Source organism: Mustela nigripes, chromosome 13, assembly GCF_022355385.1.
Source record: "Mustela nigripes isolate SB6536 chromosome 13, MUSNIG.SB6536, whole genome shotgun sequence".
Classification (NCBI taxonomy): domain Eukaryota; kingdom Metazoa; phylum Chordata; class Mammalia; order Carnivora; family Mustelidae; genus Mustela; species Mustela nigripes.
Window position 1 is genome coordinate 140,457,312 of NC_081569.1, and position 23,677 is coordinate 140,480,988.

At 49.8% G+C, this 23,677-nt stretch overlaps 1 protein-coding gene across 1 annotated transcript in view; it reads left to right on the top strand.

Moving 5' to 3' along the window:
• The window catches only part of YY1 (YY1 transcription factor), a 32,744-nt gene that overhangs the window by 3,873 nt on the left and 5,194 nt on the right, over positions 1–23,677 (top strand). The window contains exon 2 of the mRNA XM_059373969.1: positions 17,026–17,188. Coding sequence (XP_059229952.1) covers positions 17,026–17,188 — 163 coding nt within the window. The remainder of the gene's footprint in view (positions 1–17,025; positions 17,189–23,677) is intronic.

Genomic DNA, 23,677 nt, shown 5'->3' on the forward strand with positions numbered 1-23,677 from the left:
GCGGCGCGGCGGGGCGGGGCGGGGCGCGCTCGGGCCAACGGACGGCCGCCGGCCCGTTGTCCGCCGCCCCCGCCCGGCCGGCTCCACGCGAGGCCCGGGGCGCGCGGGCCGCGGGGGTGCGCGGACCCACCCCCGGCCGGGCCGCCCCCCCGCGCCCCCCCCCAGGCCCCGAGCCCCCCCCCCCCCCCCGCCCCGGGGGGGGGGGGGGGGCGCCCGGGCCCCGCTCCGCCCCCTTCCCCGGACTCAGCTGCTCCCGAGACGCGCCTTCCGCTCCCACGCCCGGCGCGCAGGCCGGACCCTGCCAGCGGCCGCGCTCCCCGCGCTCGCCGGCTGGGGCGGGACTTGGGCGGCACGTAGGGCTGGCGTGTGCGGGCTCCGCGCCGCCGGCGAGGTCCCCGCTCGGGCCCCTCCCCGCCCGCGGCACGGTGGGGAGCGGGTCCGCGAGGTTTTGTAGGTTGTTGCGAACCCTCTCCGTTTGGGGGAGTGACCTTAGGTGTGTGTCCGTGGAGACGGGTCGGTGAGCTGCCCGGCTGCGGACGTTTGTCCCCGGATTAATGCCGCGCGGGCTTGAAGTGTCCGCGCTTTCCGGTGCGTGGCAGGCGGCCCGCTTCCTTTCCCGGGGAGGAGAGATTCTGGAAGGCCGGAGAGAAGAGGGCAGAGGGCCTTGCCTGCGTGTCGAAGTCTGCTCTTCCTCGCTTGTGGCCGTAGACGCTGCGAGCCCGCGTCGGGTTATGACGCCCATGTCCGCTGGTTCAGCCTCCGGGGCCGTGGACGGACGTGCGAGGGATCCTACCGGCGCCTACACTAGTTCCCCGTTGTGGGGACCCCCCCGCCCCCCCCCGTAGGGCTGTGGCGGTGGTCGGGATGGAGCCTCACACTGCGATGACCCCTGAGTATGAATGGGTGGCTGACTGCGAGGGGAAGGCTGGGCCGGCGCCGCTGCAGCGGAGCCCTCGGGGAGCTACCGGAGTTGCACGGCTCCGGGACTCCGGCAGGGCAGAGGCTGCTGCTCTGCGTTTCCGAGTGCTCGTGGACGTCGGGGCACTTTGCGTGCAGTGAAGGTGCGTGTTTAGACGCAACCTGCCCGCTTATTCCGTGGTTACCAGAACACCTTCCGGGGAGTTGGTAGCGTGCGCACCCGTGGTGTTGGAACCCAAAGTCTTCTCTCTCCATTAATACGCAGAGTAAGAGTTGGGCCAATCCGTTGTTGCGGAGTTTTGCTGAATCCAGGGTCCCATCTGAAATTAGATTTTTTAAAAAAGATTTTATTGGTTTATTTGACAGATCACAAGTAGGCAGACTGAGGGGGGGCGGGAGCAGGCTCCCTGCCAAGCAGAGATCCCGTCGTGGGACTCGATCCCAGGACCCCGAGATCATGACCGGAGCTGAAGGCAGAGGCTTAACCCACTGAGCCACCCAGGCGCCCCTGAAATGAGATCTTGCTAGAAAGATACCTTAACTATAAACTAAATTTGTTTTTTCTCATGGTGAGGACGTGTTGGTTTTATAGAAATTTAGAAAACTAGGGTGTTTTAAATTTTCTGTATTCGATCTTCTCAAATTGCTTGCCTACTTCATACCCAGAAAACCTGGTAATGGAGGGTTCACTGGATGAGGTGATGGGTATGGAGTCAGCCAGGCGAGGGGGAAGGTCTGAGGGGCCTGACTAATGGGAGTTAATTTACAATTAAGTCAGCATTTCAAAGTCATTATTTCCCCTGTGCAAGTGGTTTCTTACAGAGTTGCACAGTTTGGGGTTATTTTAATGCTCATTTCTTTGCAGAGTTAGTTGCCTGGCGCATTACAGAGTACTCCGTGTCTAAAGGTAGTTATAAATATTTGATGGCAATAACATAGTAAGGCCTGATTCCTCAGACGTGTTTTGTGGTGAACTAGTCCTCTTCCTTGTCCTTGTGGCTTGGGATTATTTACTAAAGAGAAGCCTAATAGTTGGTGATTAACTATGCATGCCCCAAGTTCAAGTTCTGAATATAGTGGAATCTTAGGAACTGAAATGAGGAGGTAATTGATAATAGGTGAAGAAATCAAAGCAGTTTAATTGTTGGTTTTTTTTTTTTTAAGATTTTATTTATTTATTTGAGAGAGAGACAGTGAGAGAGAACATGAGAGGCAAGAAGGTCAGAGGGAGAAGCAGACTCCCCATGGAGCTGGGAGCCCCATGCGGGACTCGACCCCAGGACTCTGGGACCGTGACCTGAGCCAAAGGCAGTTGCTTAACCAACTGAGCCACCCAGGCGCCCCAAAGCAGTTTAATTGTTAAGCTGAATTTCTCGGTGTGTGTGTGTTGGCTGTGGTAGCCAGTATGCTCAGTGCTTTCACGGACTCCGTTTCATCCGATCCCAGGCTAGATAGAAGGTTTGAACGCCGCTGTGGTTTCATGGCACAGTCCTTTGGATGGGAAAGAGCTGTGAGGTGACCATTTTGCCCAAGTCCAAGCTTAGTTCCCTGAAGTCCTTATTTAAAAAATTGTACACAGGGTATTCTCAGGACTCTAGTTATTGTTAGTTTCTAGGCTAAAAAAACTTAGTGGGAGCCAGCGCGTTCGTGGAAACCAAATCTTTGGATTTTACGGGTTTCTTTTTTGCTTGTGTGCTGTGTTGCTCTAATTGCCCACAGAGTCACAGCGGTCTGTGTGACTGGCATCTCTTTACTGGAATAACGGGAAAGGAATCTAGTGGATCTGCTTTTTTCTTTCCTCTTTTTAACTGATGTAATTCACGTGGGCGCAGTTCCGTGGCTTGTGCTGTATTCACCAGGTTGTGTGGCCGTCACCGCCAGCTAATTCCACAGTATTTTCAACATCTCAGAAAGAAACCCCATATCCGTGAGCAGGAACTCCCCATTTCCCCTCACCCTCCAGCCCCTGGCAGCCACTAATCTACTTTGTGTTTCTCTGGCTTTGCCCATTCTGGACATTTAAATGGAGTCATAACCATCTGTGGGCTTGTGTCTGTGGCTTAGCCGGTGTGCAAGGTTCAGCCACATTGTCGAGTGTACTTCATTCCTTTTTAAGGCTGAGTAAGGTTCCGTAGTGTAGGTACTAGAGCAGGGCCTGCTTGTTTCTGCGTAGAAGATGAGGGCTCAGTGAGGCTGAGCATGTTTTGGTGTTTCATCACACCTCAGCTGTGTCTTAAACATGCTTAATCCACTGTTTTAAGGCCCTTGTTTATTTTGGGGTCTTTTCCTGGCACATGATGAATGAACATTTCCATGTTGCCTGACGTAGGGCACAGTCTCCTGCATGTTTTTCCCTAGATTGTCATCATATAGGACTGATACTGTTCTAAAGACCTAACTATAAACTAAACCGCTTAATCATGGACAGACAGGGACTCTCATGATAAAAGCTGAGTATTTAAAACATTTAGGGCTTTTAAATTTTTTACTTAGTTTATTTTTTTTAGAGAGGGAGAGTACCCCCACCTGTGGGAGGGGGCAGGGAGAGAAAGAGAGACTCCCCGCTGAGCACGAAGGGCTTGATCTTGGGCTCCATCTCAAAACCCAGAGATATGACCTGAGCAGACATCAAGAGTCAGATGCTTAACTGACTCAGCCTCCCAGGTGCCCGTAAAACATTTAGTATGGAGAGAAACCTAAGAAGACTGTAAAATCTGAGGCTTCATGTATTTATGTATTTATTTATTTGACAGAGATCACAAGTAGGCAGAGAGGCAGGTGGGGGTGGGGAGCAGGCTCCCCACTGAGCAGAGAGCCCGAGGCTCGATCCCAGGACCTTGAGATCATGACCTGAGCCGAAGGCAGAGGCTTAACCCACTGAGCCACTCAGGCGCCCCAAGGTTGCAGGTATTTGGAAATCGTGACCTTCACTCAAGGCTGTTGGTATTTTACTTATCTTTTGTTAGACCAAATACCGAAGCGCTTCATGCTGGATTGAGCAAAACATCTAAGACCAGAAAAGACCATCGATATTAAAATCAGTAAAGCGAAAGAAAGTTGAAAAGTATTTAACTGTTTGTCAGTTCTTTATATTCAGAAAACCCAAATTTGCTAAAAGTTACTAGTCCGGATCATTGGCCACTCCTGTGCGGGTTTTCCACCTGTTCCTCCTTTACCTGTCTATCCTTAGCTAGAGATGCCATGCGCATAAACTCCCACGGAGCCAAGCTGCAGAACAACCCCCCCTTCCGCCCCGCCAAGTGATCTTGTCAAGCCTGTGACCTACATAGGGCAGTCTAAGTCAGAGATCCTGATTCCTGACCCAGCAGCTTTGGAAGCTGGCTCGCTGATGTAGACTCCGCGCTGCCGGACTCCAGGTGCTTCACCTGCCGTCTTCCCTCTCACCGGCAGCGGCGGACTCCCCCTCCTGGCAAAGGAAAATTCCTATCAGGAAAAGGTCAGGGCTCCTGACCCTTACCTACTGGCTAGCATTTTAGACTTTGGAAGAGAATAAGTAAAATGATAAACTTAAAAATGTGTGCTAGACTCCTGGGTGTTTATTCACCAAAAGCTTCCTGGTTTTTTGTTGTTGGCAGTCTGTTTAGTGAGGTGGGCTTAAGGCTGAGAAGTTTAGGGTCCTGTAACAGGTTATTAGCAAAAACAATGACTAGAAGGATCATTTCTTAGGATTTTCATTCCTTCGTTAACTCCTGTTCCGCTCTTCTCAGGGCACCATTTTGTGAACTCTGCTCTTCTTCCCATAGGAGTATATGAAAGCGAAAACTTGTTATAATTTTTCAATCTGAGTATTTACAGTGGGTTGTATTCTGTAGTATTGTTGGGTAAACATTCAAACCTTGTATTTGTAAAATCTGGCATCTGAAACGCTGCTTCGAGGTTGACAGTAGCATTCATGTCGTTACTGTTAGCAGAATATCGGGAAGGCGTGTGGAGGTTTTGGAAGTTAACTGACCATACCATATGCATTTGTACCTTCCTTTGTGGGGAGGACTTCATTACAGTCCATGAGAGGACCGTTCCCATTCCCAAGTGCCGCGTTTTAATGGGTCCCATTCTGTTTAATTTGTGATTAATTGTCAATAACAACAGGCCCAGTGGTTTCTGGTAATCACGTTAGTAACAGCATCAGATTTCCACTTGACACAGCACTGACCAAAGTATCTTGCCTCGGGGTATCTTAACTTCTGACCTCGGTGTCCTTGTAAAATGACTTCCTTTAGAAAAAGAACTTCTTCCCAAACTCCTGAATGACCATAGGAACCAGTGTACTCACTTTCTTAAAGCAGAACTCTTAAATTTTAGCGGGACCTGCTGAATGAAGTTTTAGGAGCTCTTGAGTAAAATTCTTTTTTTTTTTTTTCCCTTGAGTAAAATTCTTGATAATCACTCGATGCCTTTGAGGTTACACAGTGCTCCTAAGATTAACATGAAGACAGTGTAAGTGGTTGTGAAGGACTTTTCTTTCTTGTATTAATGATCTCCCTTAGATACAAGAAGCGTGGAGAAGGGGAGGAGGCTGCCATTGCTCTTCTGTTGGAGCCCGGACCCTTTCTCTTCTGGGAGAGCCACGGACTTTAACAGAATCTCCGGTATTGCACAGGTGACCGCACCTGTGAAAACACCCTGAAGTGTCTCTCTCTCTTTGTAGTTCTCCACTCAGTCCTCTTCTCTTCCTTCTGTCTTCCAGCGCCTAAGCACCCAGAAACTCTGAAGGAGAAGCTGCTGCTGCTCCTCCAGTTGACAGTTGGCTTTTAATTTCTTACTTTGCTGGCAACTCACTCACAGTTTGTGCTAATATGTATGATTCCTGTATTAAATAGATGTTACAGATTCTTTTTTTTTTTCCTTAAGATTTATTTATTTTAGAGAGCATGAGTTGGGGGGGGCAGGAGGCAGGGGGAGAGAGAATCTGAAGCCGACTCTGTGCTGAGTGTAGAGCCCCACGTGGGGCAAGATCTCATGACCCCAGATCATGACCCGAGCGGAAACTAGGAGTCCTACAGTTAACAGACTCAGCCACCCAGGTGCCCCAGTTTTTATAGATCCTTAACAAAGACCACATACAGACTTCTGGATTGCATGTCTGGGGAATCTAGGTGTACACTCTCTCTACCTTCCTGAATTTTCTAAGACTTCATCAGATGGCTTCACTCCTCTGCTTGAAAACCCCTCTAACAGTGTGGATAATAGTTAATGTCACTGAACTGTAGATTTTAAAAGGGTAAATACCGCATTTTGTGTCTTCACCTCCGTACACAGCCTGCGCATGCTACGTCATGTTCAGTTGAAGCGCAGACGCCGCATCACGGGCAGCACATGATCTGGCCCCTGCTGTCCTGCCCTCTTTCCTCCTTCCTCCCTCCACTCCCTTCATGCTCCGGCCTGGCGAGCCCTCTTCCATCCTGGGCTTGTTCCTCTGCTCTCACCTCTGCCTTCAGTGCAGTGACCCCAGATGTCCCATTCTTGTGCTGCCGTGTTCACATCTCCGCTCTGGGAGGCCTTCCCTGGTCCTCTACTCTCACTCTCACTCCTAATAAAACTCCTGTTTTATTCTCTTTGTAGCAAGGTCTGAAGCTATCTTGCTTTTTTTTTTTTCCTTTTAACCTGCTTCTTTCTGCTTCCTCTAGGGAGTAAGTTGTGGGCTTGTGACCCTCAGCCTTAGGATGGCACTAGGCATTTAGAAGATTCTCGGTCCGTAACTGGGTGAACGATCAGCACATGGAAATTATGCAGTAAGGCAGAATCGCAGCCTAGTGACCCGAGTACCACCCTCCTGCCGGACCGCATAGGTGGGAAGAAGTCTATAGGGTGAGGAGAGGGTGTGCAGGAGTGTTCCCTTTTTAGGAAAGGCATGGGCTACACAGTCGATCCTAGTTTCAAATCTTAGATCGGCCACTTAACTGCGTTTCTTCAGGTACATGACTTGGCACTTCTAAGGCTTGTTTCTTAAGCCAGACGCATGAAGTTCGTGTCTTTGAGGTTTTGTCTGCGTCAGGGATAGGACAGTTACTAGCCTGAAGCAGGTACTCAGTAAATGATAGTATCTTGTCCTAAGGTCTCTGTTAGTGGGGAAACATGGAAACAGCCTTTGACTGATTTCTACCTGTTGCTTAGCAATGAATCTCAAATAGTTAGCGGCGCCCCCCCCGGCCCCCGCCAAGGTTTCCCCAGTGAAGGTTTGGGGGGGTGAGGGCAGTGGTGAGTTGGTGATGTTGTTTTTGCCCTAAGTCTCCCAGAAAGGTCAGACCGAAGCTGATCACCTAAGATGAAAGGTGTGGGGGAACAAAATCTAGCCAACCCATATAAGTAAGTAGTTGGTAAATAAATACGGGAGTTGGTGAAAATAGAAGATCGGGATCACAGGAAAAAAGGAAGTGTGAAGGTCAACCCTCTTGAGTTTCCTGGCAGTTGAGATAAAAAAGGAAAGCCTACTACTGATAACGGATTCTAGCTAAGATGAGAACAATGTGTAGGGAAATCAAGCTTTTCTGAGGACTGAATTCTTAGGTAAACTGCTTCTATATGAAGGGGATCACCGGGTCACAGTGCAGATTCCAGCCGGTGTGGTGTCCAGAATTTCACGTGGTGTCTTAGAAGAGCCAAAGACTGAAAATGTAACCTAATGGAATGTGACTCCGAATTTCCATGTCCTTTCCATGCTTCCTCTCCCCCGACAGAAGTCGAGCATTCTTTCACAACCGTTAAGTGTGGGACCTGCTGTTCCCCTTAAGCCCAGGAGGGTGGGGAGAGTGGAACAGAGGGGTCTGGCTCTCTCCTCCCTGTGTTCCTAGATGCCGAGGCTGCCCTGTAAAGCATTCTCGGGCTTCAGCCTTACCGGTGGTCTTCTCTTTTATAAGAAACGAAGAAACCAAGCAAGGTTCACTGACAAGTGAAAGACCTCTTGAAGGAAGGAGGTCTGGGCTTTGGAGAGCAGTGGATCCAGGGGTGCGGGGTGAGAGGTGGGCAGAGGGGAAGGTGTCGCCGTGTTACCTGATACCTTTTCTCCCACGTTGAGGAACAGGGCCAGAGGGCTGCTGCTTTGGTAGGGCTGGGGAGGGCAGGTCAGACCACTTTTTAAACCTCTTCATGGACCTGTTAGAGTGTCCAGCCTTTCCATTTAGTTTAATCCTCTCCCTCTCTCTCTCTTTTTAAAAATATATTTGAGTCTTTATTCAAAGATTATTTACTTATTTAAAGTACAGTCCTCCTCCCCCATGTGGAGCTCGAACTCATGGCCCCAAGATCCAGACTCACATGTTTTGCCAGCTGAGCCAGCCAGGTGTCCCATTGCCTTTTTTTTTTTTTTTTTTTTAAGATTTTATTTATTTATTTGTCAGAGAGAGAGAGCGAGCACACAAGCAGGCAGAGTGGCAGGCAGAGACTGAGAAAGAGAAGCAGGGTCCTTGCTTATGGGGAGCCCAGTGCGGGATTCGATCCCAGGACCCTGGGATCATGACGTGAGCCAAAGGCAGCTGCTTAACTGACCGAGCCATGCGGGTGCCCCCCCCCCCCATCACTATCTTTTTGACCGAAGTTATTCTGAGTCTCTGCTTTGCCTCTCAAACCAGGCTGAGAATGAGGCTGGCTTCGGTAATGAAGACGTGAGCAGAATAGTTGAGAGGTGGGGATAGGACGGGCTTGTTTATACAGGAGCCCCTCCTTAATCTGTGGGGGTGCGCTCCAAGACCCCGGTAGAGGCCTGGCACCACACCCACTTAAAACTTAACTGCTGAGGGATGCCTGAGTGGCTCAGTCGGTTAGGCAGCCGTTGTGATCCCAGTGTCCTGGGATCGAGTTCCACATCGGGCCCCCTGCTCAGTGGGGATCCTGCTTCACCGTCTGCCTTCGCCTGCCACTCTGCCTGCCTGTGTGCTCTCTGACAAATAAATAAAAATTGGAAAAAAAACAAAACAAAACAAAACATAACTGCTGAGGGGCAACTGGGTGGCTCAGTGGGTTAAAGCCTCTGTCTTCGGCTCAGGTCATGATCTCAGGGTCCTGGGATCAAGCCTGTGGCCAGCTTCTTGCTCATGGGGCGTCTGCTTCTCCCTCTCCCTCTGCTCCTAACCGCCCCCATAAATAAAACCTTAAAAAAATTGCTGATTAATGATAATAATAGAACGATTACAAACATATGCTGTAATAAAAGTTAAGTGAATGGTTTTCCTCTTAAACTACGTTAGAGTGCTGCACTCACCCTTGTGATGGTGGGAAATGGTGAACTGCTTCTGTGAGGAGACTAGCGAGGGAAGGACTCAGGGAGCACGGGAGGTAGCGGAGGGCACCTGCGGTTGGCAGAAAGAGGATCCCCTGCCTCCGAACCATTTGAATACAAAATGTGTGCCCCATTTATAGGTGGCACTGGCTAGATTTTGTTTTTCCATATCTTCCAGCTAAGGCCATTTTACTTTGGTCTGGTTGTTGTAGGTGGTCTGCTTTTAGCCAGTGTTAGTGAGTACTGGAATCACCTGATCCAGGTTTGATGAGAAGTTCTCATTAAAATGTTTTCTTAGGGGCGCCTGGGTGGCTCAGTGGGTTAAGCCTTTGCCTTCAGCTCAGGTCATGATCTCAGGGTCCTGGGATCGAGTCCTATATCAGGCTCTCTGCTCAGCAGGGAGCCTGCTTCCCTCTCTCTCTCTCTCTGCCTGCCTCTCTGCCTACTTGTGATTTCTCTCTGTCAAATAAATAAATAAAATCTTAAAAAAAAAAAAAATGTTTTCTTAGAACCTAGGGGGCTTAGTCTTTAAGCATCTGCCTTTTGCTCTGGTCATGATCCTGGAGTCCTGGGATGGAGCCTGGCATCGGGCTCCCTGCTGGGTGGGAAGCCTGTTTCTCCTTCCCACTCCCCCTGCTTGTGATCCTCTCTTGCTGTGTCTTTGTCAAATAAATAAATAAAATCTTAAAAAAAAAAAAAACTAGAAGATGGCAAACATTGTCTTTAATTTCTCTGACCATAAAACCAAACATCTTTTGTCATTTCTCAAGCAGCTTTCTTCAAAATATGATTTCTATTTATATAAATAGTTTATTTCCTGACATTGTATTGTTGAGTAGTTATTTTTTTTATTTTTATTTTTATTTTTTTAAAAGATTTTATTTATTTATTTGACAGAGAGAGAGATCACAGTAGACAGAGAGGCGGGCAGAGAGAGAGGGAAGCAGGCTCCCCGCCAAGCAGAGAGCCCGATGCGGGACTCGATCCCAGGACCCTGAGATCATGACCTGAGCCAAAGGCAGCGGCTTAACCCACTGAGCCACCCAGGCGCCCTGTTGTTGAGTAGTTATTGACCCTTTTGATGATTTCTGGTGCTGGTCTTCAAAGAGTTCACTCTGAACTTCCGTGGCATACGCGGTTTATGAAGGAATAAGTAACAGAAGTGGTAATGTGAAGTTGAAATACATATTATGAAAGCACACGGCAATTATCTAGAAAGACCCAACAAAAGTTTTTTTAAGGCAAGAGTATTGGATCATGTTCAGAAGTGTAGGTGTGTGTGTGTGGTGGTCATCCGAATCAGATTGTCTTTAATCAGTTTTATTTTGGTTTTACGTACAGACCATGTGGTTATTGTCTGTACTCAGGACAGACGGCCTCAACTGTGCATCACTTTCACTTGGTAAGTCACTGAGTTCAGTACTCATGAGGCAGAGCATCTAGACTTTTCTTTGCGGTCTCCCTCAGGGTTGCCGTTACCCAGGTGCTCATTCTGCACCCTCTCCTCTCTGTCTATATATTTTTTTCAGTAGATACCATTTATCTCTCTGGCTTTGAATAGAGGCCATGTGCCAGTGATGTCTGAATTTCTCTTGAGCCTCAATTTCTTTTGTCCCCACACTTGCATATCCAAGTACCTCCTTGAGGTCTGTCTGTCCACAAGGTGTCTCCAGGTCCTCTGCCGCACGTGGTCTCTTTCCCCTTTACTCTCCTGCTTGGCCCATGACCTCCCCCCAGAAGTGCAACCCAGAAACTTAGAAGGCATAGTTAACCTCCTTTTCCTCCCACCGTACCCCCTCTCGTTTATTACCCGGACTTGTGTAGTCCTCCTCCAAAATAGGACTCAAATCTGACCTGTTTTATTTTACTTTATTTTTTTTAAAGATTTTATTTATTCATTTGACAGAGGCAGGCAGAGAGAGAGGAGGAAGCGGGCTCTCCACTGAGCAGAGAGCCTGACTCGGGGCTCGATCCCAGGACCCTGAGATTAAGACCTGAGCTGAAGGCAGAAGCTCAACCCACTGAGCCACCCAGGGGCCCCTCTAACCTGTTTTATTATTTATTTATTTAAGATTTTATTTAGTTGACAGACAGAGACCACAAGTAGGCAGAGAGAGAGGGAGAAACAGGTTCCCTGCTGAGCAGAGAGCCCGATGCGCGGCTCGATCCCAGGACTCTGAGATCATGACCTGAGCCGAAGGCAGAGGCTTAACCCACTGAGCCACCCAGGTGCCCCTCTCTAACCTATTTTTTTGTTTTGTTTTAAGATTTTATTTATTTATTTGAGAGAGAGACAGTGAGAGAGAGCATGAGCAAGGAGAAAGTCAGAGGGAGAAGCAGACTCCCCGTGGAGTGGGAGAGCCCGATGCGGGACTGGATCCTCGGACCCCGGGATTATCACCTGAGCCGAAGGTAGTCGTCCAACCAACTGAGCCACCCAGGCTAACCTGTTTTAAAGACAGGTTGATGTCTCTTTTGGAAGTAAATCCCATCATTGGGTAATCTCACTGTTGTTCCTGTTTCACTAGAAAAATCTCCACTAGAGTTTTAAATCCTATTTTCTAAGTAAAATTCCATCATGTAGGTGAGAGGTCAATAACCTTTTTTTTCTGTAAAGGCCTAAATAGTAATGATACAGGTTTCATAGGCTATCCTAAAGCACCTAATCAGTGCCAGTGTTATTGCAGCAGGAAAGTAGCCAAAGGTAACATGTGAACAAACAAGCATGGCTGTGCTTCAGTAAAGCTGTTTCTAACAGTAGGTGGCATATGTGCACACCATTGTCCATAATAGCATGATTCACAGCAGCCAGAAGGGGGAAGCAGCTCCTGTGTCTATCAGTGGATGAGTGGATAAACAAAATGTGGTATGTCCATACAAGAATATTATTCAGCGAGGCGCCTGGGTGGCTCAGTGGGTTAAGCCTCTGCCTTCAGCTCAGGTCATGATCTCAGGGTCCTGGGATCGAGCCCCACATCGGGCTCTCTGCTCAGCAGGGAGCCTGTTTCACCCTCTCTCTCTCTGCCTGCCTCTCTGCCTACTTGTGATCTCTGTCTGTCAAATAAATAAATAAAATCTTTAAAAAAATATATTATTCAAATGTGAAAAAGAATGAAGTTTTGTACATGCTAGTACATGGGTGGACCTTGAAGACATGTGGTCAGCCAGACACAGAAGGACCAATACTGTTTGATTCCATTTATAAAAGGTACCTAGAGGGGCGTTTGGGTGGTTCAGTGGGTTAAAGCCTCTGCCTTTGGCTCAGGTCGTGATACCAGGGTCCTGGGATCGAGCCCCACACCAGGCTCTCTGCACAGCGGGGAGCCTGTCCCCCCACACCTGCCTCTCTGCCTGCTTGTGATCTCTGTCAAATAAATAAATAAAATCCTTAAAAAAAAAAAAGGTACCTAGAGTAGACATTTATAGAAAGAGGAAGTAGAATAGAGGCCACCGGGGGCGGGGCAGGTGTGCAGTGGGTACCGGGTATCTGTTGGGGACAAGGAGTCTCGAGTATAGATGGTCGTGATGGGTATACAGCATTGTGAGTGTACCTGATGCCACTGGTTTGGACATTTCACAGATGGTTGAAATGATAACTATTATGTTCATGTCTGCTTAACCAAAATTTGTTTAAACTGTAGAAAGGAGGGGGCACCTGGGCGGCTCGTTACGTTGTGTCCAGCTCTTGATTTCAGCTCAGGCCATGATCTCAGGGTTACGACATCTAGCCCCACGTCAGCTCTGTGCTGGGTGTAGAGACTGCTTGAGATTTTCTGTGTGTGCGTGCGTGTGTGTAAATAAAAGATAAAATAATAGAAAGGAAACCATAAGTGGTGGTGGGAAGGCTGTCAGGCTGGGTCGGGCCCACTGGCAGTACTTGGGGATCGTAAAACTTGTCGGTGTCTGCTTAGACTCACTCCATACACGGCTTCCAGTTCGTGCTGGCGTTGGCGTCTGGGTGCTGGGCCTTGTTGAGCGTTGGGTCTGAGAGCTGAGTCTCAAGCCTCAGGAAGCATTTCCTCTTTTGACTTGTTTCTGTCTCCCCAGAATTCATGAGCTAAAGTCCCAGTCTCCAGCGTAAAGGTATTTGACAGTGGGGCCTTTGGGAAGTAATCTGGTGAGGAGGGTGGAGCCCTCCTGGTGGGATTAGTGCCCTTTGAGGTAAAAAGAGACAGAGATGACGATCCGATCCGTCTCCCCGCCATGGAGGGGCGCAGCAAGAAGGCTCTCTGACAAGCCAGGGTAGCGCGCCTTCACCGGGAACTGAATCGGAGGGCATCTTAGTCTGCAAGACCATCAGGGGTAAGTTCTTTTCGAAGCCCCCTGTCTGTGGTATTTTGTTAGAGCAGCCTGAGCTAAGACGGCTTCGCCCACTAGAATAAAAGTTCTTTGAGGGCAGAGGCTTTGTTTTGTTTCGGGGGACTTGGAACAGTGCCAGATAAGGAGACCCTCGGTTAATAGGCGTTGAACTGTGCAGGGAGTGTGAGCTAGCCTGTGATCCCTTTTTCTTTCTTTTTAAACGTTTTATTCATTTATTTGACAGAGAGAGATGCAGCGAGAGAGGGAGCACAAGCAGGGGGAGCGGAAGGGGGAGAAGCAGTCTCCCCGCAGAGCAGGGAGCCCCCTTCGGGGCTCGATCCAGCACCTTGGGATCATGACTGAGCCGAAGGCAGCTGGTGGCGCCCCTAGTCTGAGTCGGTAATCCCGGAATGTGTCCCGGCATGTGTCCCAGCTTACCGGAGACGTGGTTCTCATCGCAGCTTCCTCGCAGCGGTAGGGGCCCTCTGCCTTGCTTCCATTCTTCTGTTGGAAGTACCCAAAGTCAGGGCGGAAAAACAGCTCTCCTGCCCGCCCGAGCGTTTCTGGAGCACCTGAAAGGCGAGTGGTGGTAGTTGCTCCTCGGGGAAGGCTGGAGGGTGAGAAAACCCCGAGAGAAAACCTGGTTACAGTGCAGAGTCCTGGCTTTGTCACTTAGGATCGCTAACCACGTTTCCTGCCCTTCGTGAATGATCTGGCTGTTCCCTTGGGCTGCGCCGTCCGTACGGAGGTTACCGGCATGTAGAGATGGTTCTAGCTCGGAACTGAAGGCCGCTGGGCTTGACAGCGAAGGACCCGGGGCCGGCAGGGAGGCTTCCTGTGTTCACGAGGCCCCCGGCTGGCTAGTTATTAGCCCAGAGCGAGCTGCACCGGCCTGTCTGGGCCTCCGCTTTCTCCTGTGCCGGGTGGACTTGCGAGTTTGCCCGCCTCTCGGGGGCTGTGCGCGGTAATGAAAACCGCCTGTCGAGTAACCTTTCAGTGCGATGCTGCTGCCCTCTGATTCCTGGCAGAGACGTGTAACGTTTTCCAGAATGAGGGGGCAGTCCTGGATGGCTCAGCTGGTGGAGCGGGCGACGCTTGATCTCAGGGTCAACCCTACGTATGTGTAGGGGATGACTTAAAATTTTTGAAAAATAAGTGAGTGGTGGGAGAGAGACATTTATAATGTAAAAGTATCGTATGCCCGGGGCGCCGGGGGGCACTCAGTGGGTTAATAAGCCTCTGCCTTCGGCTCAGGTCATGGTCTCAGGGCGCCCTGGGTCTCAGAGGTCTCAGAGTCCATCGGGCTCTCTGCTCAGCAGGGAGCCTGCTTACCCCTCTCTCTGCCTGCCTCTCTGCCTACTTGTGATCTCTGTCTGTCAAATAAATAAAATCTTTAAAAAAGAAAAAGTATCCTGTTCTTTGTTTTTCATCTGAGTGATTGAACATAGTGACCGCTTGAATCAAATGAACCTACTTGGCGGGGCTGCGTGCTGAGTGCGGAGCCCGACGACACGGGGCTCAGTCTCACAACCCTGAGACCTGAGCTGAAACTCGGAGTCAGAGGCTTAACTGACTGTGCCACCCAGACACCCCAACATTTTGTCTTTAACTTGCGTTGTACCCTGATGTCAGAGAACCTGATAATAAGCAGCTAGACATCATATTTTGATAGTGATGTCTCTTGTAGGGTTTGGTTTGGTCTTGTGTTTTGTTTTTGTCTTAAGATTTATTTTAGGGAGAGAGAGCGTGTGCACATGGGGGCCGAGGCGGAGTGGGAGAAAGCATGTCCAGCACACTTCGCACTCAGCACGGAGCCCCATGCGGGGTTTGATACCCTCAGATCATGGCCTGAGACGAAATCAAGAGTCAACTGCTTTAACTGACTGACTGAGCCTCCCGGACGCCCCTTTAGTCTTGTTTGTTGGTTTTTTTTTTTTTTTTTTTTTTAAACTCTGATGGAGGGGTGATAATTGAACAAGCCAATTTTCACTTCACCGTTTGTGAAACATTTTCATGGAGAAGCAGGACGTTTCAGTCAGCAGGGAACACTTGGGAGTGTCTTTATTTTCTGCTTTCAGCACAACATAGTTGCAGACCAACCGGTTTGGGCCTCTGGGCGCTCGACCCCAGCGTAAGAGGCGAGGCCAGCAAAAATTCAGAACAGCATGATTTAGAGTTTGTCAGTGTCGTTATCAAGACCTAACGTAGGTTCAAGGTAAAGGTAAGAAGCTGAGGCCAGAGCAGTAGAGTCAACAAGCCCTGGGCGGAGCATGGCCTGGTTGTGTTGTGGAGGGCTCCTGCCTAGGAGAAATGGAAGGCCCGGCTAGCTGTGTAAACGGGACCCAGGCACAGGGGGCCCAGGAGGCCAAGTGTAATTTACACTTCTGAAGGGTTCGTACAAGGTGGAAATACATCAGCTGCATTTTCTGTATCAGTTGATCCTTTATAGCATCATTATGGCAGAGAACAGAATGGGGAAGATAAGTTAAAAAATTATGTTAGTCGTTGAGGTATGAGATAGTAAGAGCTAACTTGATGGCCGTGGGACAAAGGGCGAAGACCTTCTAAAAACCAATAGGAGGGGCGCCTGGGTGGCTCAGAGGGTTAAAGCCTCTGCCTTCGGCTCAGGTCATGGTCCCAGGGTCCTGGGATCGAGTCCCGCATCGGGCTCTCTCCTTGGTGGGGAGCCTGCTTCCTCCTCTCTCTCTCTCTCTGCCTGCCTCTCTGCCTACTTGTGATCTCTCTCTGTCGAATAAATAAATAAAATCTTAAAAAAAATAAAAACCAATAGGATTTGGTGTTTGGGATGTAGGAGATGAATTACGGGGATCCATATTCCTTTTTTTTAGCCTGTTGGATTTGTGACAGTAGTCGTACAAGTAGAGATGTCCTGCATTCCTTGAACACACAGCTGTTGAGGGCCAGTTCTGTGCGGACTGCGCCAGGCTCTGGGGATACCTGGGGATCGAAACTGACAAGTACTCCTGTCCTCGTGGCACGTGCTGTCTAGTGGGAGGGGCCAATGAAAATCACATTGCTGTGATTGTATGTAACTTGCCTGCATCCGGGTCCTGGGATCAGCGTGAAGAGCTGAAAGGGCTGCAGAGCGGGAGGGGAGAGCCGCGAGAGGGAAGGCTGCAGGGCGGAAGCAGGGCATCAGACTCGGGTCCACATCGCTGTGTCGCTAACGGAATGTGTGGGTGGACAGAAAGCAGAACTCTTGGGGAGTGGTGGGAGGAGGAGAAAGGAAGCTTGACAAGGAGCAGTTCAAGAAGTGGGAGCCGAACCAGGCAAGTGACCGCCGCGTCAGAGTGGGGAACATTGCCGCCAGGCTGAGGAGCACGAGCGCAAAGGTCTGCTGGTTGGGCATCGCGGATATTGGTGACCTTGAAGCAGAACCAGGATTTCAGGAGACTGAGGAGAAAGATTGGGTGGTTAAGAAGTTGGGCTAGCAGCTCTAAATCACCGCTCCCGGAGCTGCTAATGAAAGCACTTTTCATAGTTCTTAGAATGTATTTGCCCAATACACATTTTTCGTCCACTAAAATAATCAATCTTATGGTGTGTTTCAGATGAAAAAAAAGATATTGACCATGAGACAGTGGTTGAAGAGCAGATCATTGGAGAGAACTCCCCTCCTGATTATTCAGAGTATATGACAGGGAAGAAGCTTCCTCCTGGAGGGATACCTGGCATTGACCTCTCAGACCCCAAACAACTGGCAGAATTCGCTAGGTAAGCCCTCAGAACTTTCCTTTCTCTCTAATTATAGAAAGTACTTGAGAGTCGGCAGCTGTGTTCCTTGTGCGTAAGTTACAGTGGTGGCTGGTAGTCTTAGTCCAGGGAAACTTGGGAAAACAAAAGCAGTTCGTTTTGTTTGTGGGGGTAACTCTGCTAGTGATGTGTGTGGCCCCATTTTAGATCCTTGCAGACAGTAAGGTGAGGCAAATGCTTCTTAATTCCATAGCTCCTAATTGCTTGTGAATACATAAAATTGCACAGAGGTTGATTGGAAATATGGGTCCTCACACCAGCTGGACGCCTTGTGAGCTAGAGCAAGCTGCGGGGGCCTGGCTTGGAGCCGGGCGGGCAGAGCTGACCGGAAAGGAGTCATCAGATCCTTTTCCAGCGTGTCATCAGTTACGCTCCTGGGGTTTGGTTCACTGAAGCAGGCATGACAGGAAGAGATCAAATATTTATGGTGGGGGCTCCCTGTGACCGACCAAGGTGGGCAGTCAGGAAGGTCTGGAGGCGTGTCTGCCTGAAGCGGGCAGGGCTCCCGCAGAAGCCTCTCTCCCCTTTTGTAGTATTTGTTCCCCAGCACTGTTGGGCAGTTTCTACAAGGACGTGAGAACACACTCAGAGACCATTTTAAATAAAATGTGAAATGAACTCATCAACTCTGGGGCAGACGGATGAGTTTGTGGCCCGCCCCGAGGTTGCACGGAGCCTGGAATAGCCAGGACGTTTGGGCGAGGGCAGGAGGAGGAAGAGAGATCTCTTTGTGATCCCACCCATCCAGAAACAGAGCAGGGGCGCCCTTGTCTGTCTTTCTCTTGCGAGCAGAGTGGAGTAGATAAGACTGGAGGCCCTGGAGTGTGCCCTGCCAGAGAAAAAAACAAGGTGGGTGACCTCCTGCCATTTGGAGCCTCAGTTTCTCCAAGTGTCAGACGGGTGTCAGAGCCAGGGGTGTTATAATAAAGGGGTTTGTGCTCTTTTCTCCATCCTGTGAGACTGCGGCCGTAGGGAAACTGCACCTGAACTTATTTCTCATTGACCACGGCTGAACAAAAGTGTTAAGGCTTCTGTCCTTTTGTTCGTGACATTGTGTCTCCCAGCTTTTGTTGGCTTTCGTATTTTAAGTACGGGTATGCTATGTAACTCCATCCCCCCCACCCCCCCGTACAAATAAAAATGGAATCTGTAGATAGAATTAACAGTGAGGTTTGAGTTTTGGGGCAGATTGAGTCGAATTGCATGCCAGTGTTTAGTATTGTCATGTGTTTTTAAAGTTAGTCATCTCTTGTTAACGTCTTTGGAGTTTATCGAGGGTAGAGGCTGCAGTCCCCACGGATAGAGCTATGGAAGGCAGGAGTCCAGGAAAGCCTTGTAGAGGGGATGGCGTCTGACCTGAGCCCTGAAAAACACTGAGGTAGGGGGATTGGGGGGGGGTTCCATGGTGGGCCTAATGCTAGTGTGGCGTGAGCGCAGTGGAAAGGGAGATGCTCCACACCCACTCGGCGTACGCTCCGAGAAGAATAAGTAGGTTTGGCTGGGAATTTGGATGCCACATCTGTGGATGTTTTTAGTGCGTGGTGGACTGCTGCTGGAGTCCACCGTGTGAGCAGTAGAGAGAGGGCTCTGTGATCAGGGGTTGATGTGGAGGGAATGACATGTCTGCTCTCTCCAGGCTGGGTTGGCGTGGGCACAGACCGCGAGTGGGAGAGGTCCTGAAGGCCTGAGCCAGGATTGCGGTGGCCAGACGGAAAGAAGAAATGAGATCAGGGTGTCAGGAGATGGTGGGAGAGATGGAGAGCCACCCCCGCTGTGTGTCTCCCGGAGGGGAATTAGAATGGAAGCTCAGCGCCTTGCGAAGCCTCAGCCGGCGTGAGATTGGAAGAGTGGTGCTGGTTTGGGGCTCAGGGTGGGCATTGTTGGGGTTTAGGTGTTAGTCATCCCTGTTGGACTTGGAGGTTTCAGGAGGTAAGTCAGGGCTAACTCATCTTCTGCACCGTGGCTGCGGCTGAGAGTGACGCAGCCGTCCACGGTGTGGAGAGGGCGGTTTTGGAGAGGAAAGTCTGGGTAAGACCCTATGATCGGTGGCTGAGGGAACCAGCAGCAGGACATGGGGCTCGTTAAGACAAGCCGTGATGGCTTAGGGCCCTAAGTACGTACGGCATCACAGAAGCCAAGGGCCTGCTCAGAAGGTCCAGGAGAGGGACGGGGCCCATTTCTCTGAGTTACTGTTGCGGAATGATTTCAGCGTAGGAGCAGAGGGCTGCGGCGGGATTTCGCAGAGAGCAGGAATCTGGGGGTCGTGAGCAGAGGTGACTAGGTGTGGTGACCCTTGGCGTTGTTCACCCTCACTGCTGAGTTGAGGCAGCAGATCTGAAAGCTTATCCCCAGTTTCCTGAACAGAAGATCTGGGGTTTCAGCCCTGCACTCAGGGGGTGCGTGTCACTGTTGTCAAATAGAAAGAAGCTTCTGCTTGTTTCCCAGGTGGCCTTGCACCTGCCTCAGGGCTGCCTTCAACCCTACCTGATCTGAATGAGACCTTTCTTGACCCACAGTGGATAATCAGCAGACAGTGGAGCCGGGTTCTGAGAGTTGTAAGAGAGAGTGTCTGTAAACAGCATTCTTTTTTTTTTTTTTTTTTTTAAAGATTTTACTTATTTATCTGACAGAGAGAAATCACAAGTAGATGGAGAGGCAGCCAGAGAGAGAGAGAGGGAAGCAGGCTCCCTGCTGAGCAGAGAGCCCAATGCGGGACTCGATCCCAGGACTCTGAGATCATGACCTGAGCCGAAGGCAGTGGCTTAACCACTGAGCCACCCAGGCGCCCCTGTAAACAGCATTCTTGATCGAGCAGAGCTGCCGGTCAAATATAGGGCAGGAAAGTGGCCATTGTAGACACCTAAGGATTCGTTTTATGTCGCACCTACCCTGTCTGAGGGGGTTACTGGAAGATAATACTTCAGGGAGACGACGGCACACATCAAAAGGAAGCCTTCCTGAAGAATCTGGCAAACCAGAAAATTAGGGGGGCAGCTCTGCCGCAGGCTGGACACCCATTCAGTTGAGAACAGACAGTTGGTGAGTTGTGGGGCTTTGTTCAGGAGAACTCGAGTTCATTCAGCAGCGCGCAGAATGAGTAAGAAGCCAGAAGGTCTTGGTGGTTTGGGAGAAGAGTTTTGTAAAAAGGAAGATAATCAGAAACCCCCTGAAGAGAGAGGCAGTGCTAATAAACCATGGCCTAAAAGTGGGCGTAAAGTTGACGGTCATTGAAGTTCAGAGAACTTGTTGGCCTGATTCTGCAAGTCTCTCCTTGGTCCTGAAGCTGCTCCATTGGACTCACAGAGCAGGAAATGTGATCCCAGCACCCAGTTACGGTCCACAGTAGGCGATCTCTTTCCATAATCATCTGAATGTAGTGTGTTGTCTTTTCTGATCATTCTGCAAAGGTTTCCTTTTGTGCACCGAACGGAATGAGATCCTGCTCATCCCGACAGTGTACACAAAGTGAAGGGGAGGGTTGCCCTCCTGCTCATCTCCGTTGTCCCCCGCCCTCGGCCCCCCAGCCCTAGAACAGATCACGGGACACTGTCACGTCTCTAATTGGACAGTGGCGGTGGTGAGAGAGACTGGAGCCTGGAATGGCCTCTCTTGTTCGGTCTTTGCATTTTGAGGATGTGTAGAACCAGCCGCTCAAGAGGGTTTTCCGGGGTCCCTAGCCGTGGTGACTGGGACTCTGAAAGCTGAAGACAAGAGAGGCACCAAGTTGCAGATTGCTGGGGGCCAGACCCCGTCTTCTCTTGTAAAGACGCACAGAACCTCCTTCTTCCTCCTGTACCCCTGGCTCAGCTGTTGGCTTGGGGTAGCGTGTTGGCTGCTTTTCCCTCTCCTCCGTGTGCTGGGGTGAGGGGCTTCTGCACTGGGCTTGGAACTAACCAAAGAATGGCTCAGATTCGTGCTGCACAGAGCCTAGAGAATCAGTTAGGAGTAAGTAAATCAGTTACGGGGCGGGGCACGAGTGTAAGAAGTCCTGGTATTGGGGGGTGACTGTCCTTTTTTAAATACTTCAGAATGTGGCCAGTAGGTGGGACCTGGCAAATTCTTGTTCCAGATTAAATGAGCAGCCTTTTTGCCTTTTCCGTTACCTGTAGTTAGCCCTTTGGAAACTTCTGGTCTGGCCAGATGAGAATTAAAAGTGGTTAGGTCAGCCACAAGTCGGTTATTTTTGTTGTCGTCCGCCCTGAGACTTCTCAGGAGTAGCTCGAGGATGAGCCGGGGTGGCGGGGTGGAAAGAACGTGGCAGGGCTGCGCGCTGCCTCCCTGGGACGTACTTGGTCTAGCAGTAGTCCGGTTTGTCCAGGGGTGCTGCTCTCCTCGGCACCAGGAAGGAAGGGGAGTTGGCGGTTGCAGAGGGGAGAGCTGGAGCTGGGTTTCGCTGGGGCTTCTGGCCACCCCCGTCCCCCAGCGCAGGTCCCCTTGGGGCTTCCAGGCTGCCGGGGACAGACTTATCCTCGTTTGAGAATCTTTGCTTCAAAAATGGTCCATCTCGGTGTCTGGAACCTAAAGCTTTGACTTAGAACTCTGATTTCTCCTTGCTGGAAGCGGTGCCAGGAGACTCCTGCAGGCTTCTGGTCCCAGAGTCCAGCCTTTACAGCGCTGCCCCCACTCCGCCCCTCCGGCGCCGCCCCCCGCCCACAGTGTGCGGAGAGCCGTGCCGCACAGAGCGTGCACTCGCTCCCCTTGTTGGCACCTTGCGCCTCCACACCACTGGTAATCTGCCCAGGGTGCCTTTCTGCTCAGCTTAGGCCATTTTCCTCTAATCTCTCAGCCCTTTAGTTAGAAATGGTGGCTTGGAGCACTGGAACCTTCTGGGTGTTAAATATGATTGGCCCTTTTTTTTTTAAAGGCATGAACTAATTTTTAGCTAGACCCATTTAATCCACAGCTGGGGATAAGAATAGCTGTCATTCCCTGAGAGCTTCACGTACAGGCTGTCTTTGAGTCTAGGCAGCTACAAAGCTGGTAGCATTCCACCTTTTTACAGAGTGAGAAACTGAGGCTGAGAAGTGCAGTGATTTGCTCAAGGTCGTGCATCTGGTAGGAGTTGGCGTCAAGCCCGCCCCCATGTCCCCCGCTGCCATTGGTGGCCTCCTGTGTAAAGTATCCAGGAAAAACGCCGATCTTGGTTATTCAGAATAGTTTGGGCGGGTTTAAGGGATGTTCCAGGTACCAGTATATTATTTTAGTCTTTTCAAAAATGACTTTTTTAGGATTTCAAATACTTCTTTTTATTTTGTAGGTTGGTGCCTACAAAAGTTGGTGCCACGAAGATATTAATTTTAGTCTTTACTCACCAAAAAAACCCCCGACTTTGAATCTAGTTTTTGGAAAATGACCTTTTCAGCGTTTGCCTTCGAATATATAAAGGCACCAACACACACTGCCTCGTTCGCCGCTCTGGTGAGGAAGGCCGCTTTGCCAAGGAGCTTGAGAGTAGCTGCAGTTAAACCTTTCATTTCCTTCTTGTGTCCAGGGGTGTTTGCCCAAATACATTTTAAACTTTTATTCTAAAATCAATTACATTGCCACGTGCTGGCCCCACACTTTGCAAAGGACATTTTAAGAAAAATCCCACTTAATGATAACATTTAAGAAATCGAGTGTTTGGTTAATGGCACTTGGGGACCATGCCCTTTAATTTTGTGTATGTTTGAAAATCTCCATGATAAAAGGTTTTTAAAAAAACAAATTCCTGGGAATAAATTTAAGAAAATTTGGGGGTGGGGAGTCGGCTGGTCACATCTGTCCCACTGCAGCAGGTGTCACACTGACAGGGACCCCGCATTGGAGCCCCAGATGGGTGGGGCAGGCAGTGGCTGTCTTTGCCACTTACCTGTCAACCCAGTGGGCATTTTAAAAAGTTGGTGTATTAATAGAATTTTCAAACAATAAAATTCACCCTCTTTTAGGTGAGTACCACTCTTGTGAATTTGGACAGACATGATCACGTAGCCATGTCCGCAGCCAAGAGAGACAGAGCATTTCCGTGTAATCATCAAAAGAGGAAATGTTACTCATTGGGAAGACAGAAGCCTGGTTCTTAATAATACCCTTTTTTCTTACTTGATTGGAGTAGAACCCATTCATTTGGGTCACTGTTGTTTTCCAAACTCTGCTCTGACCTCCAGGTGGCGCAGTGGCACCAGATTTTTGTCTTAAGTTCGTGAGCTCAGAGCAGCTCCAGGGTTTACGGGTGTTTAAGATAACAGGCAAGTTCAAAGCTCTGTATGCAATAGACATAGGCATTTAGAAAACACTTGCTTACTGATGGCGTAATCCCCCAAGTAGAAGAAAGAGTGAGTGTTTGCCGGGTTGGAAAGGGGGCAGATAGCAAGCTGGAAATACTCGGAGAATTTTGAACAGACTCCCCTTAGCAGTAAGTTCCAGCCACCAGATAAATTAGTTCAACAAAGCCCCTCCAGGGTTGGAGAC